This window comes from Choloepus didactylus, chromosome 18 (assembly GCF_015220235.1).
Source record: "Choloepus didactylus isolate mChoDid1 chromosome 18, mChoDid1.pri, whole genome shotgun sequence".
In the NCBI taxonomy this organism is placed as follows: Eukaryota; Metazoa; Chordata; class Mammalia; order Pilosa; family Megalonychidae; genus Choloepus; species Choloepus didactylus.
Genome location: NC_051324.1, coordinates 46552084 through 46571431, shown reverse-complemented (window position 1 = coordinate 46571431; position 19348 = coordinate 46552084). Strand labels below are relative to the sequence as shown.

Genomic DNA, 19348 nt, shown 5'->3' with positions numbered 1-19348 from the left:
CCCGGATTCCACTCTCAGCATCCTTTCTTTTAAGCGGACTTCACATTTACAGCAACCCTGAGGGGTAAGTATTATTTCACCACTTTCACTGATGATGAACTTGGTAAGCTATCCAAGGCCACGTAGGGAGTATGCTTGAATTAGAGCTTGAATTAGTCATAAGAACTAATTAGTCATAAGAACTAAATACATGTGGAATAAATTGTCAGTGTTTTTTTAATATCAATTTTTAATATCCATTTTTAAAATGATTTGCCATTTTGGGTGATTATTTATCCATTGCTTCCTACCCTTCAGTCACAGATACCCAGAAGGGATCTGTATTAGTTAGGGTTCTCTAGGGAAACAGAACAAACAGAAGATATCTGTAAATATGAGATTTTATAAAAGTGTCTCATGCAACTGTGGGGATGCCCGAGTCCAAATTCCATAGGGCAGGATGCAGGAGTCCAAATTCCATAGGGCAGGCAGCGAGCTGGCAACTCTGATGAAGGTCTTTGATGAACTCCCCAGGAGAGGCTGGCTTGCTGAAGAAGAAGTGAAGATTCTCTCTCTTTTCCCTTAAAAGTCTTCAACTGATTGGATTAAATCCAGCTGATGGAATTCTCTCATTGCAGAAGACATGTCCTTCATTGATGTAATCAGCCACAGATAACAGTCGATTGACTGATGATTTAATAAACCAGCCTTCAGGCTTATTAACCAACCACAAATGTCCTTGCAGTAGCAGTAGGCCAGTGCTTGCATGACCAGACATCGGGGCACCATCACCTGGCCAAGTTGACACATGAACCTAACCATCACAGTCCACCCCTTGTCAACTTGGCAGCTATACACATCACCTTAAACCATACTTAATTTCTAAATAGAACACAATAACAGACATATGTTTCACCTAACAATACTCAGCTGTCCTGCATACAACAGGAAATGCACTAAATCTCTCCAGAATAGGGTACAAGTTCTTGGGAAACATTCACTCTTAAACTTGATGTCCTATAACTTAAACACAATGAAATGAACAGTACAACTTGTCATATGGTAAGGGGATAAGATAGAGAAGAAAACAAAACAAAGGTATTTGCTTTATGGACAAATACAAACATGCTCATAACAGAACAAGGTGGAAATATTAATGCCATCAAAGTCCTCGTTTCTGTAACTGGTCACATGGTCATTGTTCATATTTATCACTATCTTCTTTCACTACCCATTTTATGTTCCCTTTACCCTCAACAAGCACTTCAGCTGACCATTGTTCTTTGCCTAGTGGGGTGACCCAAACCTTCATTCCTGAAGTTTCTGGGCCATTGGTAGTCCTGCCTGGATTGGGTTGTTGCCGTTTGCCATTAACTTTAAATCACAGGGCATGGTAGTATTAAGAGACACCGTGGCGGATCTCCTGTATTCCAGGTAAACTCTTCTTTACCTCCATTGTGTAGTTGCAGTCCTGCTTCCCCTTGATAGTCAGGATCAATCACCCCAGCCAGTACAGTAATCCCCCCCCCCCCCACCTTGCCTGTTGATTCAGAAGCATGAGAAGCCCAAAGTGGCCAGGTGGCAGTCTTAACTTCCAGTTCAGTGGAATCATTGTTGTGTCTCCTGGTGGGAGCACTCCTCCTTTTGGAACTAAGACCTGCAGACCAGTAAAGCTTAAGATTGCAGGGACAGGAAGCAAAAATTTTCCTAGTGGATCATTAGGAGTGATAGTGAGTGGTGCCACTCCCATTTCCACCCCTTGAATCCTGGACCTGTGAATCCTGGCTATGGGAGAAACAGAACCATACAGTGGATGCTGATTCAGAGCATACACAGTCTCCTGGAGAACACTGCCCCAGCCTTGCAAGATGTTGCCACCTAGTTGGTGCCATAATTGAGTCTTCAAAAGGCCATTCTACTGTTCTGTCAACCCAGCTGCCTCTGGGTGATGGGGAACATGGTAAGACCAGAGAATTCCATGAGCATGTGCCCATTCCCCAACTTCATTTGCTGTGAAGTGGGTTCCTTGATTAGAAGCAATGCTGTGTGGAATATCATGATGGTGGATAAGGCATTCCATAAGTCCATGGATGGTAGTTTTGGCAGAATCATTGCATGCAGGGAAGGCAAACCCATGTCCATAGTATATGTCTATTCCAGTTAGAACAAATCTCTGTCCCTTCCATGATGGAAGTGGTCCAATGTAATCAACTTGCCATCAGGTAGTGTGGGAGCTGAACCAGCCAGACCCATGGTGACGCAGCATAATAACTTGAGACGAAACCACAAGTTGCAAGAGTGAGAACAGCTCAAAGAGAGTGTCCTCTCGAGCCATAGTTTCCCGGGTATTTATTACCGAAAAACAAGAGCGGGGACTTGAGGGAAGACAGTGCTACAAGTTTACAAAAAACAAAGCCCATTGTGAATGCTAAAGAAATGACAGAAGCGATGTCCTAGTAGATAGACTAAGAGCGGTAAGTGCTGGGCACCAGAACATAGCAAAGCAGGAAGTTCCCATCGTTTGTGATCAGAATCAATAAAGATGTGACATACCTATCATTTGAGATAGGGATCAGGGACAGCAAGCAACACATATTATAAATCTTTTATCCATAGTATTCCCACATTTCCCCCCTCTCTATTAATTGACTGTGTAATAGTTGAGGGACAATCAGGGAAGGCGGCCGTGGTGGTGAAGGTGACGAGCTTGGTTTCTGCTTGGCAGATTCTTTGGGAAAGTTTAATGGTGAGTCTGCAGGAGCAAATAAGAATGAGAAATAAAATTAAGCCTAAACCAGTTAAAATCCAGATTCATAAGTTGAGGCCTTGGAACCAGTTAGAGGGATTTAACCATTTCAGATTGTTACTAAGTGTATCAAAAATTTTTTGTTGTGTTAAAATTTGTATTTGTGTGAGTCGTTGCTTTAGGTTATGGTGAAGATTGGAGATTTCAGAATTTACATTAGGTGTAAAGGCACCTAGTAAATGGGCTTTAATTTGAGACCAGTCTTTCAAAAACTCATTCCATGCTAAGGGAATGACACAAATTTTAGTATAGTTCCAATCGCATTGTAAGCTAAGTCGAGTGGCTATTGCATGTTGTCATTCTCCAATCTATAGTACAGCAGTCTCAAGAGCATCAAGGTGAGTAAGGATTTCATTATCAATATGGGTTTGGGAAAGCATGTCTTCCGAAAAATTTGTCATTACTTGATTAACTGCATGAGCAGTTTGTACAGATTCTGTTAAGGCCGCCACTGCTGTAGCAGCAGTAGCGGCTGTAATAACAGCTGAAATAATAAAAGCAATTAGCATTCCCAGAAACCTTTTTACATGGAGTTGAGCAAGAGCATGGTTAATTTGAAAAAGACTAGAAGAGCTTTCGTTGTGAGAAAACGGTAGTAGTTTGGTTTAGATGGAGCCAATGGACATTTTCTATCAGAAGGCCATTAGGTGGTACCCAATGTCCCCCAGTCCAGTGAGTGTCATTGGAAGACATAGGGGGGTCTGAGTCCCACCAAGTGACAGGCTTAAAAAAGGGAGGGTCTACTATACATGCCCAATAAATGTAATTAGTAGAAACGGGTGGTAAAAGCATAAGAATCAACACTGACAGAAAAAATACCTGCGAGGAATTATGAGACACGATTGCAAGATAAGCAAGAAATCTATTTTTAGGTGTAGCCGGAGTGTTGGTGCTACACATTTCTATGGTCTTTTGATCTAATTGTTTAAGACCACCCCAGGTTACTCCCTGTGCATGCATAGTTGGGACGAATGGCTGTGCGCGGCCATTTCTCTTATCAGCCAGGTTCATCTGTTTCAACTGCGGGATCGGGTTTGGTGGTTGGTCTTTCCAGCTTATGATATGGTTTGACATGTCTTGCTGGGAACCACTGCGGTCCTGAGGGAGTAAGCACACAAGCATATCCTCTTCCCCAAGTGAGAAGGTCATAGGGTCCTTTCCAGGAACCATCACCTAATGAATCTTTATACATAACTTTCACTTTTGGTTGGGTGGAATTTGATAGTTGTTGACAATGACGCTCGGCTGCAGTGAGCCCATTAGCGTCACAATGTTAAAAATTTAGAGTAAAGAGAACAATTGCTAATTTGCTTTAGGGATTAGCTTCCATACTCCCCTGTTTTTGTTTTTTAAGTTGTTTGAGTGTGAGATGTGCTCTTTGGATAATGGCTTGTCCCTGAGGATTATGGGGGATGCCAGTAACATGTTTAATATTCCAAATTGTAAAAAATGCTGGAATAAAAGTGCAGTACATGCAGGGCCATTATCTGTTTTTAAAGTTTTTGGACGTCCCACGTGACTGATTGCTTCAAGGACATGTTATTTAACATTTTTCACTCGTTCTCCAGTTAGCAGGGTGGCATGTATAAACCCAGAGAAGGTGTCACATGAAACATGAACAAAACGCTGACGTCCAAAAGACGGGACATTTGTTACATCCATTTGCCCCAGTTGATTAGGGGCTAAGCCGTGAGGGTTAACTGCCTAGTGGTCAGATGGGTCTGCATGTTGCTGGCAGTTTGGGCAGGCTAGAATGATTTCTTTAGCTTGGGCTAGGGTAAGTTGGAATTCTTTGACAAGTGCTTTTGCGTTTTGATGAAAAAAACTGTGTGAGCATTGCGCTTGCTAAAAAGCTAAGATTAGTCCGACTAGAGAGTTAGCCTTCTGATTTCCTTCAGTAAGAGGACCAGGTAAATTAGAATGAGAGTGAATATGGGTAACAAAGATTGGCTGATATCGTTGATTTAATAGAGTTTGCAAAGTGAGAAAAAGTGTGTACAAATCTTGGTCATTAATAGGTTTAATAAATGCTTGTTCAATATGGAGAAGGGTATAAACTACGTATTCAGAATCACAGATGATGTTGATAGGCTGAGAGGGAAATTGCTTGAGAGCCATAATGGAGGCCGCTAGTTCAGCACGTTGAGTGGATGTATGGTGTTTAGTAACGGCCGATTGCCAGATAGAATTTTGGTACCAAGTGATAGCGGCTTTAGTAGCTTTTCCTGATCCATCTAAAAATAGTTATGGCGTTGGGGAGAGGTGTGGAGCTAATCTTTGCAGGAAGCTTAAGGTGCAGCAAAGGAAGTTGGGCAGAATTTTATCTGCTGGCAGTGAGAAGCTGAGTTACCCTATGTAATCAGCATAGGTGTTTGTAATTCTGCAGAATTGAATAAGGCTTGTTGAAATAGTTCTTGAGGCAAACAAACATGTATATAATCAGGACCATAACCAGTAAGTTGCTGGCAGTGAAAGTAGCCTTTAAACAATAATGATGCAAGATTACTTAAGTACGGGATTAATGTTTTACGAGGGGTGTGAGAAAGAAATAGCCATTCTATGCAGGTTAGATGCGGGGCAAGCTGACCTAACAGTCCGGTGGGTGAAAGGGCTGTAGGAAATAGAAAAAGACTTATTGGAAGGGTAGGGTTTCGTCTGTAAGTTGCCGAGACTGAATGGCGCTACTGACTATTTGAACTTCTTGTAAAGCTGCTGGGGTTAGTGTATGAGGGGAGAGTAGATCAGAATTTCCTTTTAGCGAGTTGAACAAATGTTGCAACTGATAAGTGGGGGTTTGTATCATAATTTTAATTTCTCCTAGATAATCAGAATCAATAACACCAGGGAGGACATAGATACCTTTGAGGGAAAAACTAGAATGCCCAAGAATGAGGCTGACCATACCAGCAGGGAGTGGTCCCCAGACCCCAGTAGGGGCTAAATAAACTTTGTCTTGCTCATTAAGGACTAATTCGTTGGTAATGAGAAGGTCCAATCCGGCCCTGCCCTGGGTGGCGGTGCTGAGATCGCCGACCCTTCTATGGCCTGGTTCCAATAAGATGGGTGAGGGGGCATTGGATGGGCACTCCGTTGATTTTGGGGGGCACCAGAGCAAGTGCCCCTCTTCCCATTTCCTGAAATAGGGTGACCTTCTTTATCAAATTTAGAACAGCATTAATCGGCCCAATGTTTCCCTTTTTTTCATTTTGGGCAAACTGTGGCAGGAGGTTTACTGCTTTGGTTATTATTATTTTGGGTACAGTCCTTTTGAAAATGTCCTTCTTTCCAACATCAGAAACAAGTGGGTGGAGGGTGAAGGACAGGAGCTAATGCTTGAGCTTTATGAGTTTCAGTTCCCACATTTTGACAAGCCTTTACAAATTCTCCAATAGATTGGGCAGTAGCTCTAAGGCTTCTAGTGCTTGTTTACAGTCTATATTGGCATTTTCACAGGCTAACTGAAGTGAAAGTGCAGAGGCAGCATCAGGATTGTCTATTTGACACGAGATTGCGCTTTGCAATTTATTTACAAAATCTATGTAAGGCTCAGTAGCGCCTTGTCTGATAGCAGCAAAGGAACCCTGGATAGATTTTGATTCTGGTATTTTATTCCAAGCCTGAAGAGCAATTTGGGCACATTGACTAAAAACCTGGGCATTTTGTTGTGTCTGAATGCGAAGTTTCATGCGCCAGTACTGGCAAGGGCATCAAGGCAAATAGGAATTTGTTGTTCCAGGTTACAAAGAGAGCGCTGAAGGCAACCCTCTTGAAATTCTAATTGCCAGACACTGAACTGAGCAGGAGTTACAATAGTCTTAATAAGTGATTTTCAGTCCCATGGGCACATTTGATAGCTACTAGCAATGGCTTCTAAAATTCCCTTAGTAAAAGTGCTTTGAATACCATTATCTGCAATGCTTTTACGCAGTTCTTCGAAGCCAGTATAAGGGAGGCCATCATGCTGAGGCTGCCGTTGTCTTAGGATTACAGGGAATGCAGTACAGTCTCCCTGTAATGCAGCAGTCATTAAGCACTGTTCAGTTACAGGACGCGAGGTAAAAGGTGGAGGAGCCTTGCTGGAAGAAATGGGGGCAATAGGTAGAACAGGAGGTGGCCAGGATTTATCTGTTTCCGTGGGAGCTGGCTGCTTAACTTCAGCAGGAGGAGCGGACGGGGAGGAAGACTCGGGCAGTACTGCAGATTGCAGTGGACGCAAGGCAGCACTAGGCCCCATGTCATTAGAGCGGAGACTGAAATTTTATTTCCCAATTCACGTTTCTTCTTAAGCACATAACCAACTTGCTCCCATAATTCAAGATCTAAGGTGCCTCGGTTGGGAAACCAAGGACAATAAGCTTATATAGCTTGGAGAATGAAAGTAACTGAGTTTCCTTAACTGAGCAATCAGCAGCTTTTAGAAGCTGTTGCAGGGTTTTAATATAGATAGACTGCTCTTTAGTGAGACCTGAACCCATGATAAAGAAAGAAGAAAAGCTCCTGCTGAGACTAAGCACGTCGGCAGCTATTTCAAGAGAACGCTGCTGTCCCTTACCTTGGAATGATTATGAGCCTAGGCGAATATCACTTCCACTGGACGAGCTGGCAGCAATACCTGATGAATGAGCAGGGTGCAGTGTGCCTCACATGGGGCACCACTTGTGGGAGCCAAACCAGCCGGACCCACAGTGACGCAGCGAAATAACTTGAGGTGAAACCACAAGTTGCAAGAGCGAGAACAGCTCAAAGAGAGTGTCCTCTCGAGCCATAGTTTCTCAAGTATTTATTACCAAAAAACAAGAGCGAGGCCATGATGGAAGGCAGTGCTGCAAGTTTACAAAAAACAAAGCCCATTGTGAATGCTAAAGAAATGACGGAAGCAATGTGCTAGTAGATAGACTAAGAGCAGTAAGTGCTGGGCGCTGGAACATAGCGAAGCAGGACGTTCTCATCGTTTGCGATCGGAATCAGTAAAGATGTGACGTTCCTATCATTTGCAATAGGAATCAGGGACAGCAAGCAACAAATATTATAAATCTTTTATCCATAGTATTCCCACAAGGTAGCAGGCTGATCACCTTGGAGAATGGTGCCATATCGGGGACTGAGTGTGGGTCTTTGCTGCTAGCAGATTGGGCGCTCAGCAATGGCTGTGGCCAGATCAGCCTTGGTGAGTGGAAGTCCATGTTGCTGAGCCCATGCATAACCTCCATCCCTGCTACCATGACCACTTTGTTCATGAGCCCATTGGGCATTGACAGGAGTGGCTAGGGAAAGAGGCTGACTGGTATCCACAGAATGGGTCAAGTTATCCACTTGATTATTAAAATCTTCCTATGCTGAAGTCACCCTCTGGTGAGCATTCACATGGGACACAAATATCTTCATGTTTTTTGCCCACTCAGAATGGTCTATCCACATACCTCTTTCCCAGACTTCTTTGTCATCAATTTTCCAATCCTGTTCCTTCCAAGTTCCTGACCATCCAGCCAAACCATTAGCAACAGTCCAAGAATCAGTATACAAACACACTTCTGGCCAGTTCTCCTTCCAAGCAAAATGAACAACTAGCTGCACTGCTTGAAGTTCCACTCACTGGGAGGACCTCCCTTCACCACTGTCCTTCAGGGGCATCCCAGAAAGGGGCTGCAGGGCTGTAGCTGTACACTTTAGGGTGGTACCTGCATATCGTGATAACCCGAGTTATCTCTTCTTCAGTCAACTAATTGTAAGGAAATCCCCAAGAGGCCATAGCTCTGGGCCAGGAAAGAGAAGGTAATGTGGTAAGAGTGGGAGCCATGGGCATTTGGGACACTTCCTCAGGTAACTTACTTGTGCCTTCAGGACCCACTGAAGCCCTATCTCATATATATCACTTCCATTTTATGATGGAGTGCTGCTGTGCACGCCCAACTTTGTGGCTTGGCGGGTCTGACAACACCAAGCTCATGACAGGCAACTCAGGTCTCATGGTAACTTGGTGGCCATGGGCAAGTGCTCTGTCTCTACTAAGGCCCAGTAGCAGGTCAAAAGCTGTTTCTCAAAAGGAGAGTAGTTATCTGCAGAAGATGGTAAGGCTGAACCCAAAATCCTGAGGGCCTGCATTGTGATTCTCCTATAGGAGCCTGTCAAGTCTCCAAACAGTATCTCTATTTGCCACTGACACTTCCAGCACCATTGGATCAGTTGGATCATATAGTTCAAGAGGCAGAGCAGTTTGCACAGCAGCCTGGACCTGTCACAGAGTCTCATCTTGTTCTGGTCCCCACTCAAAACTAGAAGCATTTCTGGTCACTCAGTAAATGGGCTGGAGTAGCACTCCCAAATGAGGAATATGTTGTCTCCAAAATCCAAAGAGGCCAACTAGGCATTGTGCCTCATTTTTGGTTGTGGGAGGGGCCAGATGCAACAATTTACCTTTCACCAAAAAGGGATATCTCCACATGCCCCACCCACTGAACACCTAGAAGTTTTAGGACAGCTGGAAGTTCCCTGTATTTTTGTTGGATTTATCTCCCATCCACTGACACACAAATGCCTTACCAATAAGTTTAGAGCAGTTTGTGACTTCTTGCTCACTAGGTCCAATCAACATGGTATTATCAATATATGGGACCAGTGTGATATCTTGTGGGAGGGAGAAACGATGAAGATCCCTGAGGACAATATCATGACATAGGGTTGGAGAGTTGATATAACCATGAGGTAGGACAGTGAAGGTATACTGCTGGCCTTGCCAGCTGAATGCAAATTGTTTCTGGTGGCCTTTACTAACAGTTATTGAGAAAAAAGCATTTGCCAGATCAATAGCTGCATAGCAGGTACCAGGGGATGTGTTGATTTACTCAAGCAATGATACCACATCTGGAACAGCAGCTGCCATTGGAATCAACACCTGCTTAAGCTTATGATAATCCACTGTCATCCTCTGAGACTCATCTGTTTTCTGCACAGATCAAATAGGAGAGTTGAATGGGGATGTGGTGGGAATCACTACTCCTGCACATTTCAAGTCCTTAAGAGTGGCATTAATCTCTGCAATCCCTCCAGGAATCCAGTATTGCTTCTGATTTACTATTTTGCTAGGCAAGGGCAGTTCTAGTGGCTTCCACTTGGCCTTTCCTACCATAATAGCCCTCACTCCACAAGTCAGGGAACAAATGTGGGGATTCTGCCAGTTGCTGAGTATGTCTATTCCAGTTATGCATTCTGGAACTGGGGAGATAACCACAGAATGGGTCTGGGGACCCACTAGACCCACTGTGAGAGGGACCTGAGCTAAAACTCCATTGATTACCTGGCCTCCATAAGCCCCTACTCTGACTGGTGGACCAGAGGGGTGTTTTGGGTCTCCTGGAATTAATGTCACTTCTGAGCCAGTATCTAATAATCCCTGAAATATCTGATCATTTCCTTTTCCCCAATGCACACTTACCCTGATAAAAGGCCATAGGTCCTGGAGAACCCAAGATGGCGGCTAGATAAGACAGGGAAAAAAAACACCTCTGTGGAAAATACTAGATAAAAGCCAGAAAGTGACCCAGAACACCATTCCAGCGATGCACCAGCCGGACAAGGTCTGCTAAATCCACAGGGACCGTGCATTTGGTGAAACCGGGAGTCTGCATTCTGAAACGAGTGAGTGAGCCAGCTGAATGTCTGGTGGCTATGCTGCAGTGTGGCGAAACCGTGGGTTGGAGTTTGGAGATGGACTAGGCCTTTAAAAAAAAAAAAAAACAAACAAACCTGGGACGGACTGTGGATAAAACAGTGAGAACTGTGCAGTGAAGCACAGCAGGAGTGGGCTCTGCCAACACCTCAGTGTCTGGCATGGAGGCTAGCCCTACCCACACCCGCTGCTGATTGTCTCGGGGCCAGGGGGAGGGGAGCCAAAAGGAGAAAGAAACTGCGTCCCTTGCAACCACCTCCCAGGCAGGCTGGGGATGCTCCCACCTGGGGCCATACCCACAACCCAGAGCTGCGCCAAGAAACCCAGTGTGACAGGGAGTGTTTCCTGCAGCACCGCGCACACGCCACAATATCGGCCATGGACAGTGGCCTTTAGGACACCCACAGCTAATTGTCCCGGAGCTGGGAAGGCGGAGCTGTGCAAAGAGGGGGAAATTAACATGCCCCATTCAACCATCTTTACAGCAGGCTAGGAATGCCCCTGCATGGCCCGGTGGCCCAGGGCTTCCCTGGAGGGCCGGTGCACACTTGTGACATGACGCAGCCTTCCCTCGGTAGGGGTCCTGGAAGAGCATGGCTGAGAAGGGGGACCCGCTCGGAAATCCCAGGGACCCTAGCTAGTGCCAGGGACTTGTGGGTCAGCGGCAGAAACTATCTGTGGCGGGACTGAGGTGAAGGCTTGGACTCTTGCAACAGCTTAAATCTCCAGGAACACCTAGGAGGTTTCATTATTAAAGCTGCCCTGCCACCCTAACTGCTCAGACACATGCCCCACATTCAGGGCAGACAGCACCAACAACACACCTAAACTTGGTGCACCAATTGAACCCCACAAGAATCAGACCCCCACACACCACAAAGACAAAGCGGGGGAGAACTGACTTGAGGGGAATAGGTGACTCACAGATGCCATCTGCTGGTTAGTTAGAGAAAGTGTATGCCACCAAGCTGTAGATCTGACAAATTAGAGACTGGTATTTTATAGACCCTGAAAGAACCCTATCAAGTAAAGCAAATGCCAAGAGGCCAAAAACAACAGAAAATCTTAATGCATATGATAAAACCAGACGATAGGGAGAACCCAAACCCAAACACCCAAATCAAAAGATCAGAAGAGACACAGTACTTGGAGCAATTAATCAAAGAACTAAAGTCAAAGAACGAGAGCATGGCACAGGATATAAAGGACATGAAGAAGAGCATGGCACAGGATATGAAGGACATAAAGAAGACCCTAGAAGAGCATAAAGAAGAAATTGCAAGAGTAAATAAAAAAATAGAAGATCTTATGGAAATAAAAGAAGCTGTAGGCCAAATTAAAAAGACACTGGATACTCATAGTACAAGATTAGAGGAAGGTGAACAACAACTCAGCATCCTAGAGGACCACAGAACGGAAAATGAAAGAACAAAAGAAAGAATGGGGAAAAAAATCGAAAAAATTGAAATGGATCTCAGGGATATGATAGATAAAATAAAATGTCCAAATTTAAGACTCATTGGTGTCCCAGAGGGGAAGAGAAGGGTAAAGGTCTAGAAAGAGTATTCAAAGAAATTATTGGGGAAAACTTCCCAAACGTTCTACACAATATAAATACACAAAGCATAAATGCCCAGTGAACTCCAAATAGAATAAATCCAAATAAACCCACTCCAAGACATATTCTGATCAGACTCTCAAATACTGAAGAGAAGGAGCAAGTTCTGAAAGCAGCAAGAGAAAAGCAATTCACCACATACAAAGGAAACAACATAAGACTAAGTAGTGACTACTCAGCAGCCACCATGGAGGCGAGAAGGCAGTGGCATGACATATTTAAAACTCTGAGAGAGAAAAATTTCCAACCAAGAATACTTTATTCAGCAAAGCTCTCCTTCAAATTTGAGGGAGAGCTTAAATTTTTCACAGACAAACAAATGCTGAGAGATTTTGCTAATAAAAAACCTGCCCTACTTCAGATAATAAAGAGAGCCCTACCGACAGAGAAACAAAGAAAGGAGAGAGAGATGTAGAGAAATTTAACAGACATATATAGAACATTACATCCCAGGTTACTGGCACACACATTCTTCTCTAGTGATCACGGATCTTTCTCCAGAATGGACCGTAAGCTGGGACATAAAACAAGCCTCAATAAATTTAAAAAAAATTGAATTTATTCAAAGCACATTCCCTGACCACAATGGAATACAAATAGAAGTCAGTAACCATCAGAGACTTAGAAAATTCACAAACACCTGGAAGGTAAAAATTAGGGGGAGATGAAAACATTCCTGGATAATCAAAAGCTGAGGGACTTCATCACCAGTAGTTCAGTCCTATAAGAAATGCTAAAGGGAATTGAGCAGGTGGAAAGGAAGGGACACTAAACAATTGACTGAAACCACATGAAGAAATGAAGATTTCCAGTAAAGATCACATGGTAAATATAAATACCAATACTACTGTATTTTTGATTTGTAACTCCACTATTTACTTCCTACAGGATCTAAAATACATCAAGTATAATGATAAATCAGTGGTTTTGGACTCAGTGTAAAATACATAATTTTTGACAAGAACTACATAAAGGTGGGGGAATGGAGGAGTAAAGGAACATAGTTTATGTGTCTTATTGAAGTTAAGTTGGTATCAAAGAAAAACAAGATTGTTACAGACTTAAGAGGTTAAATTTAAGCCACATGGTAAACACAAAGAAAGTGTCAGAGAATATAACCATAGAGATGAAAATTGGAGTATGGGTTACGAGAAGTGGGGGAAGGGGCAATGGGGAGTTAAGAAAGGAGTGCAGGGTTTCTGTTTGGGGTGAAGGGAAATTTCTCGTAATGGGTGGTGGGAAGGTGATAGCATTGCAACATTCTAAATGTGATTAATGCCACTAATGGAATGCTAGGGAGGGATTGGAATGGGAAGATTTAGGCTGTATGTATGTTTCTACAAGTGGAAAAAAAAAAAGACAGTCTAAATAGACAACGACTATTAAATGCCAAGGATGATCCTGGATGGGATCTGAAAATGGAGGAGAGGAGGCTCAAAGGGACACAGTTGGGACATAAGGAAAAAAAAAGGAAATATAGAATGTAAGCTTTGTATCAATGTTGAATCTCTTGAACTTCTTAGCTGTGCTTAATGGGAATGCATAAAAGAATGTTCTTGTTCATGGTAAATGTATATGTGAATTATATTGTTTGTTCAAGGATGTGTGCAGCCTGCTCTCATATGTTCAGAAGACAGAGCAATAGATGGTGGATGATAGATAGGGAGGGAGGGAGGGAAAGAAAGAAATGGTGGTGTGACAGGATGTTAAAGTTGGTGGATTGGGCTATCGGGGGAGGGGGTCAGGGTATGATGGAATTCTGTGTATGGGGTTAGTATTGTTTTTGCAACTGTTCCTTTAACTTTGAATTTATTTCAAAATAAAATTTAAAAAAAATAAATAAATATTAAAGTACTACTTGAGCCCCCCCCCCCCCCAATAAAAGGCCATAGGTCTCTTTGGGGAAGGTGGGGAAGATTAACAGTATAAATTTTTGGCAGTGTAACAGGGTCCTTCCCCAAGGGTACCGTCCTTCCCCTCATTCAAGGGGTTCTGGGTCTGTAAACTGTCTCCAGTCTGGGAAATGATTAAGGACCATGACTCCCTGTTTTTGTAATTCAAGTTAGATTTTTGTTCACTTGATCTAAAATTCTTCTGCTTAAACAGATTAAACAAAAATTTAGTAGACTGTCCATCTATTTTACTTCTGGATACTCCATGATCTACTAGCCAACACCATAAGTCTCTGCGAGTCAGATTATTTTGACTACTGCTTTGAGTCTGTTGTCCATTATGATAGTCACACCTGCCTTGTCTTTGGCAATTAACTGCTGCCGTGTGGCTTCTGCCAACTCAGGATCCAATTATCCCCATTGTGTTTAAGGATTCCAGCTCAGTGACAGCAGTTCCCACAGTAATATCTGACCTACAGAGAAGGGCATCTACAGAGCTCTTCAGGGATGATGGAGCTAGTATCACTTATTTATTCCTCACAGTCCTGGTAAAAGGTGTGTCCTCTAGACATTCTGGGGTGTGTGAGCAAGTCTTCCATGAAAATCCACTTTAACATTCCAATCTATCTAAGCCCTTGAATCCCCTCCTCTGTATTACACCAGGACAGATCTGGCATTTTGACCTCAGGCAATGTCCACCACTTTTTGATCCATGTTTCAGCCAACCACCCAAACAAACTGTTAATGCCCTTTCTAACCCCTCAAGCTACAACACTGAATGCAGAATCTCTGCTTAGTGAGCCCATATCAATAAATTCAGCCTGATCCAATCTTATATTCCTTCCACCATTATCCCACACGCTTAATATCCATTCCCACACATATTGCCTTGATTTCTGTCTATATAAATTGGAAAACTCATGCAGTTCTTTTGTAGTATAGCATACTTCCTCATGGGTCACATTTTGTACCTCACCCCTCGGGGCTTATTGGGGCTTCAGTCTAGTTATAGGTCTTGAAAGAAAAGAGTGGTGGTGGGGTGGGTTATGAAAAGAATTAGAGTGTCCCTCTACCCAATTACCTGAGGTCATTCTGTTGCAGTTTTATCTGGTGAAACAGGATTAATCTCTCTAGACAGAGGAGGGCTGCTTCCTCAGGGGAGGTGATTACAGGTTTAGAAGGCGCTGAAGGGTTAATCTCTTTAGGTAGAAGTTGGAGGCAAGCTCCTCAGGGCAGACTGGAGTTCTGGAAACTGTTTCCTCAAAGCAGGCTGGCAGTTGGTTAGCTGTCTCCTCAGGGCCGACTGGAGGTGGGGGGCTGTTTCCTCAGGACAGACCACTACAGATATATCTAGCAAAGACTTAGCAGAATCCAGGGTTCCAGCATCCCCACTGCCATCATTATCAATCCTTATGTCCCCATCCCAAGTTTCAGAATCCCATTCTTTTCCAGTCAATGCCTTTAACAACAGACACCCTGTGAGGTTGAGATTTTAGTTTACGTTGTAAATCTGGTACTCATGCAATGAGACTCTGGGTCTGGTTTTCAGAAATCTCAAGTCTGCAGCCACAGGAAATAAGATCTTCTTTCAGGTCACACATAGCAACCTTTACATCTGTCATACAGTGTTTAAGTTTCAAATTTGATGCCTTCAGCTCATCCCTTTCTCTTATAACTTTATCCAGCGTACCTAAGAGCAACCAGCCAACATCATTATACCTCTTAACTCAACAAAATTCTGTTAAGGTGTCAAAAACACTGTCACTCAGAGCCTTGCCTTGTACAAGAGTATGATTAGGAGAATCAAGTGGTGATATTTTGCATATCTCTGTTGCCAACTCATGCCATGGACTGTCAGTGCCATCTTGATTATTGGAAATGGAATCATTAGTGCCTTTGAATCAGAATAGAAAACCAATTATAAAAGCCTATTTTAGGATTCTGTTTCTTAAGAACCACTCCTGGTCCCAAGCTGTATTAGTTATGGTTCTCTAGGGAAACAGACCAACAGGAGATATCTGTAAATATGAGATTTTGTAAAAGTGTCTCATGCAACCGTGGGGATGCATGAGTCCAGATTCCGTAGGGCAGGATGCACGAGTCAAAATTCCGTAGGGCAGGCAGCCAGCTGGCAAGTCTGATTAAGGTTTCCGATGAACTCCCCAGGAGAGGCTGGCTGGCTGAAGAAGTGAAGGTTCTCTCTCTTCTCCTTTAAAAGTCTTCAATTAATTGGATTAAATCCAGCTAATTGAATTCTCTTATTGCGAAAGACACACCCTTTGTTGATGTAATCAGCCACAGATGCAGTCAATTGGCTGATGATTTAATAAACCAGGCTTCTGGTTTATTAACCAGCCACAAATGTCCTTGCAGTAATGGTTATGACAGTGCTTGCTTGACCAGACACCTGGGCATCATCACCTGACCAAGCTGGCACATGAACCTGACCATCATAGGATCGAACAAATTCACAATTCCCATCCAAAGCTGAGGGTGGGAATCAGAGGGTTTAGAACTGTTGGGCTTTGAGAAGGACCATGGAATATCATCTAACAGAAAGTCCTGGAGTGGGGAGTGTCAGTACACTCTCTTCTGGATGAAAGGTGACATTTGAAGGGACTCTCAAAGGATGTGCAGGTATCAGTCATGTAGTGAGGGGATTGGGAGCCCTTGGCATCCTCTCAGAGAGTGTTGTTTACGCTTTCCCTGTGTCATCCAGGTCTCCAGTTTGAAGGACCTCACGCCCCCATCTATGAGGTAAGGGTCCCCTTCCCAGCCCATGTTTGCACTTAGCATCCTGTTCTCCCTCAGTTATGGCAGGCCACGGACTCTGACAGAAGCCCCTATCCAGATTAAATATTAAATGTGAGTCCAAGGCTGGGGATGGAGGTGGCAAGAGTGTGCACAGAAGGAATGATTTTTCCTGCCATGGGAATGGCTGGAGCTCCAGGGAGGACTTCTGAGACCACCAAAGAACTGGGCCACCATGGGAGCTGCTGCCATAGCACAGGTCCCCATGTGGTGCTGCCTCCGTCAGGGTTAGCTGCAGCAGTGTGGATGCTATGTGCCTTGTCTTTTTTCCCCACTTAGCTTAGCTCCAAATCGGGGTCTTATGCAAGGGTATCTGGTTGGTGGGATACAATTCACATCCCGAAGCCCAACTAAAAAGGAGTCTAGGAAATGTGTTTTTAGTTCTTCCAACTCTGCATACTAGACAGGGGTTGGAATGGGCGACGGGTGAGCAAATCCACAGAGCTGCTCTGTCCTCCAGAGGCCTTCTCTGTCTCCCAAGCTAAGTCCCCACCGTGCTGCCACTGTCACTTTCCTGTTACTCTGTTACCTTCTTCATAGCACTTATCTGTACCTGTACCTGAATTATCTTATATGCTTATATGCTTAGTGCCTCCTTCCCTACTAGAATATAAGCTTGTTGAAAGTAGGGAAGTCTGTCTTGTGTACCACTGTTTTCCCAGTGTCTGTAACTTGTTTCTCAGGAAATACCTGTTGACTGACAAAAGGGTTTTGGGCAGGAGTAACATAATACAGGTTACTTTTCAGGAAGCTAATTGGCTGTTGCAGAAGATAAGGCAATAGAAGAGGGTGGCTTGCATTAGCAGGTAGCAATGGAGATGGAGAGAAGTAGATCAGTTCTAGCCACATTTTGAAGGTAGAACCAACAGGACTCACTAATAGATTGGATGTAGGTGTGAGGGAAAGAGCAGAAGCAGGACGACTTCCATTTGGGAGCTTTGTTGAGTCATGACAGTGCCATTCCTGAGACAGGCAGGGAGAACTGGGGAGAGAATGAGGAACAGATTCATAGAAAAGCCCAGTAGATCAGTTTTGAAGATATCAGGTGTGAGTTGCTTGCGAAACTTCCTAGCAGAGCGACCAACCAAGCAATTGGGTCTGAGAGAGATGAGCGGTTTGAAACCATCAGCATATGGACAGTACTTAAAGCCATGGGAATGGATGAAGTCCCCTGGTAGGAAGGTATAGAGTAAGAAGGGAAAAGGGCCCAGAACCACGCCCTGAAAAACTCCATTTGGAGGTCAGATTGAAGAGGCAGAGAGGGCAGAGAAAAGTAAAAAGGAGCAGGCTGTAGAGTAAGAATCTATCTATAAGAATTTCTAGAAGCCCTGCCCTTGAATATCCTGTACCTTAGGGCTTGGGAACTAGAGCCGGGTAAGGCTGCAGAGCCAGGGACATCCCTCATGCTTTCCCTCTCATCCGTATGTGCTCTACCCCCTGCTGGCCATCCTGGGTAGGTGCCATTCCCGGAGGACAGACATTTTCTAAACCTTGCATTTAGCGTCTTTCTTACCGCCCCCCTCTCCAGGTCACACTGACAGCTTCTCTGGGGACACTGAACACCCTCGCTGACACCTCAGGCAGTGTGGTGCGGGGCAGAGGCCAGAAGCAGCTGATCATTTCAACCAGTGACCGGAAGCTCTTGAATTTCATCCTCCAGCACGTGACATACACCAGCTCAGTGTACCAGCATCACAGGGTGGACATGGGTGAGAGCCAGTCCTTGGATTGCAAAATGCTCAGGGAGCCAGAAAACACTACCAGGCCCCCTCTAAGTCCTTCCCCTCCAGGAAGCCTATCTGCATTTAAGATTCCTCCCTCACTCCTGTTTCTAACCCCACACACCTAACTTCCCAATTACTGAACCCAATACTATCCCCAAGTTGCCACTGACCACCCAGCAGTGACTCCAAGGGAGGACGGGTGAAATGTCTCCGCTCATCTCGGAGAGGACAGCTCATTCATGCTGTGCTCCTGGCAATGGGGAGCACTCACTGTGGAACCAGCCAATTTTGTTACCCTTCTCTGCAATTCTCAAAGGAGGGAGTCTGTCCACGCATGGTGTCTTATCTTGGGCACTGTGAGGGGCAGCAGGAAAGGGGATGTAGAGGACCAGCCAGTCCGGAGGGCAGCAGCTTAGTCTCCTCCCCCGCCCCCCAACACCACCCGCAGGAATTCCCGGGAAAACAATTACTGCCGCCATCTGGGTAGCCCCTGTTTCTTTCTGCGTGAATCATGATCACCTTTTCTCCTCTGACTTGCTACACAGAATGCATCCCCACGGCACCAACAGAGAAAATGAAACATGGGACAGATTACCCGTGAACATAAACTATAGAAATAGTTCTCTTCATCTGCAGATTTTCAACCATTCCCCTTCATAGAATGACCCCATGAAATAAAATAGCGTGGGTATTAATTTTGGAGATTTTTCTGTATTTTTTTTTGTATCCTTCAGTATTTAGGAGTGTTCCATTAAGTGGCATGTATTACTTTTTTTTCTTCAATTTTATTGATATATTCACACACCATAGCAACCACCCGATTTATACAATCACTGGCTCATGCTATCATCA

At 44.2% G+C, this 19348-nt stretch overlaps 1 protein-coding gene across 1 annotated transcript in view; it reads left to right on the top strand.

Moving 5' to 3' along the window:
* Positions 1 to 19348, top strand: part of B4GALNT2 (beta-1,4-N-acetyl-galactosaminyltransferase 2) — a 69748-nt gene that overhangs the window by 29821 nt on the left and 20579 nt on the right. Inside the window, exons 5-6 of the mRNA XM_037810489.1 lie at positions 16681 to 16718; positions 18301 to 18481. Coding sequence (XP_037666417.1) covers positions 16681 to 16718; positions 18301 to 18481 — 219 coding nt within the window. The remainder of the gene's footprint in view (positions 1 to 16680; positions 16719 to 18300; positions 18482 to 19348) is intronic.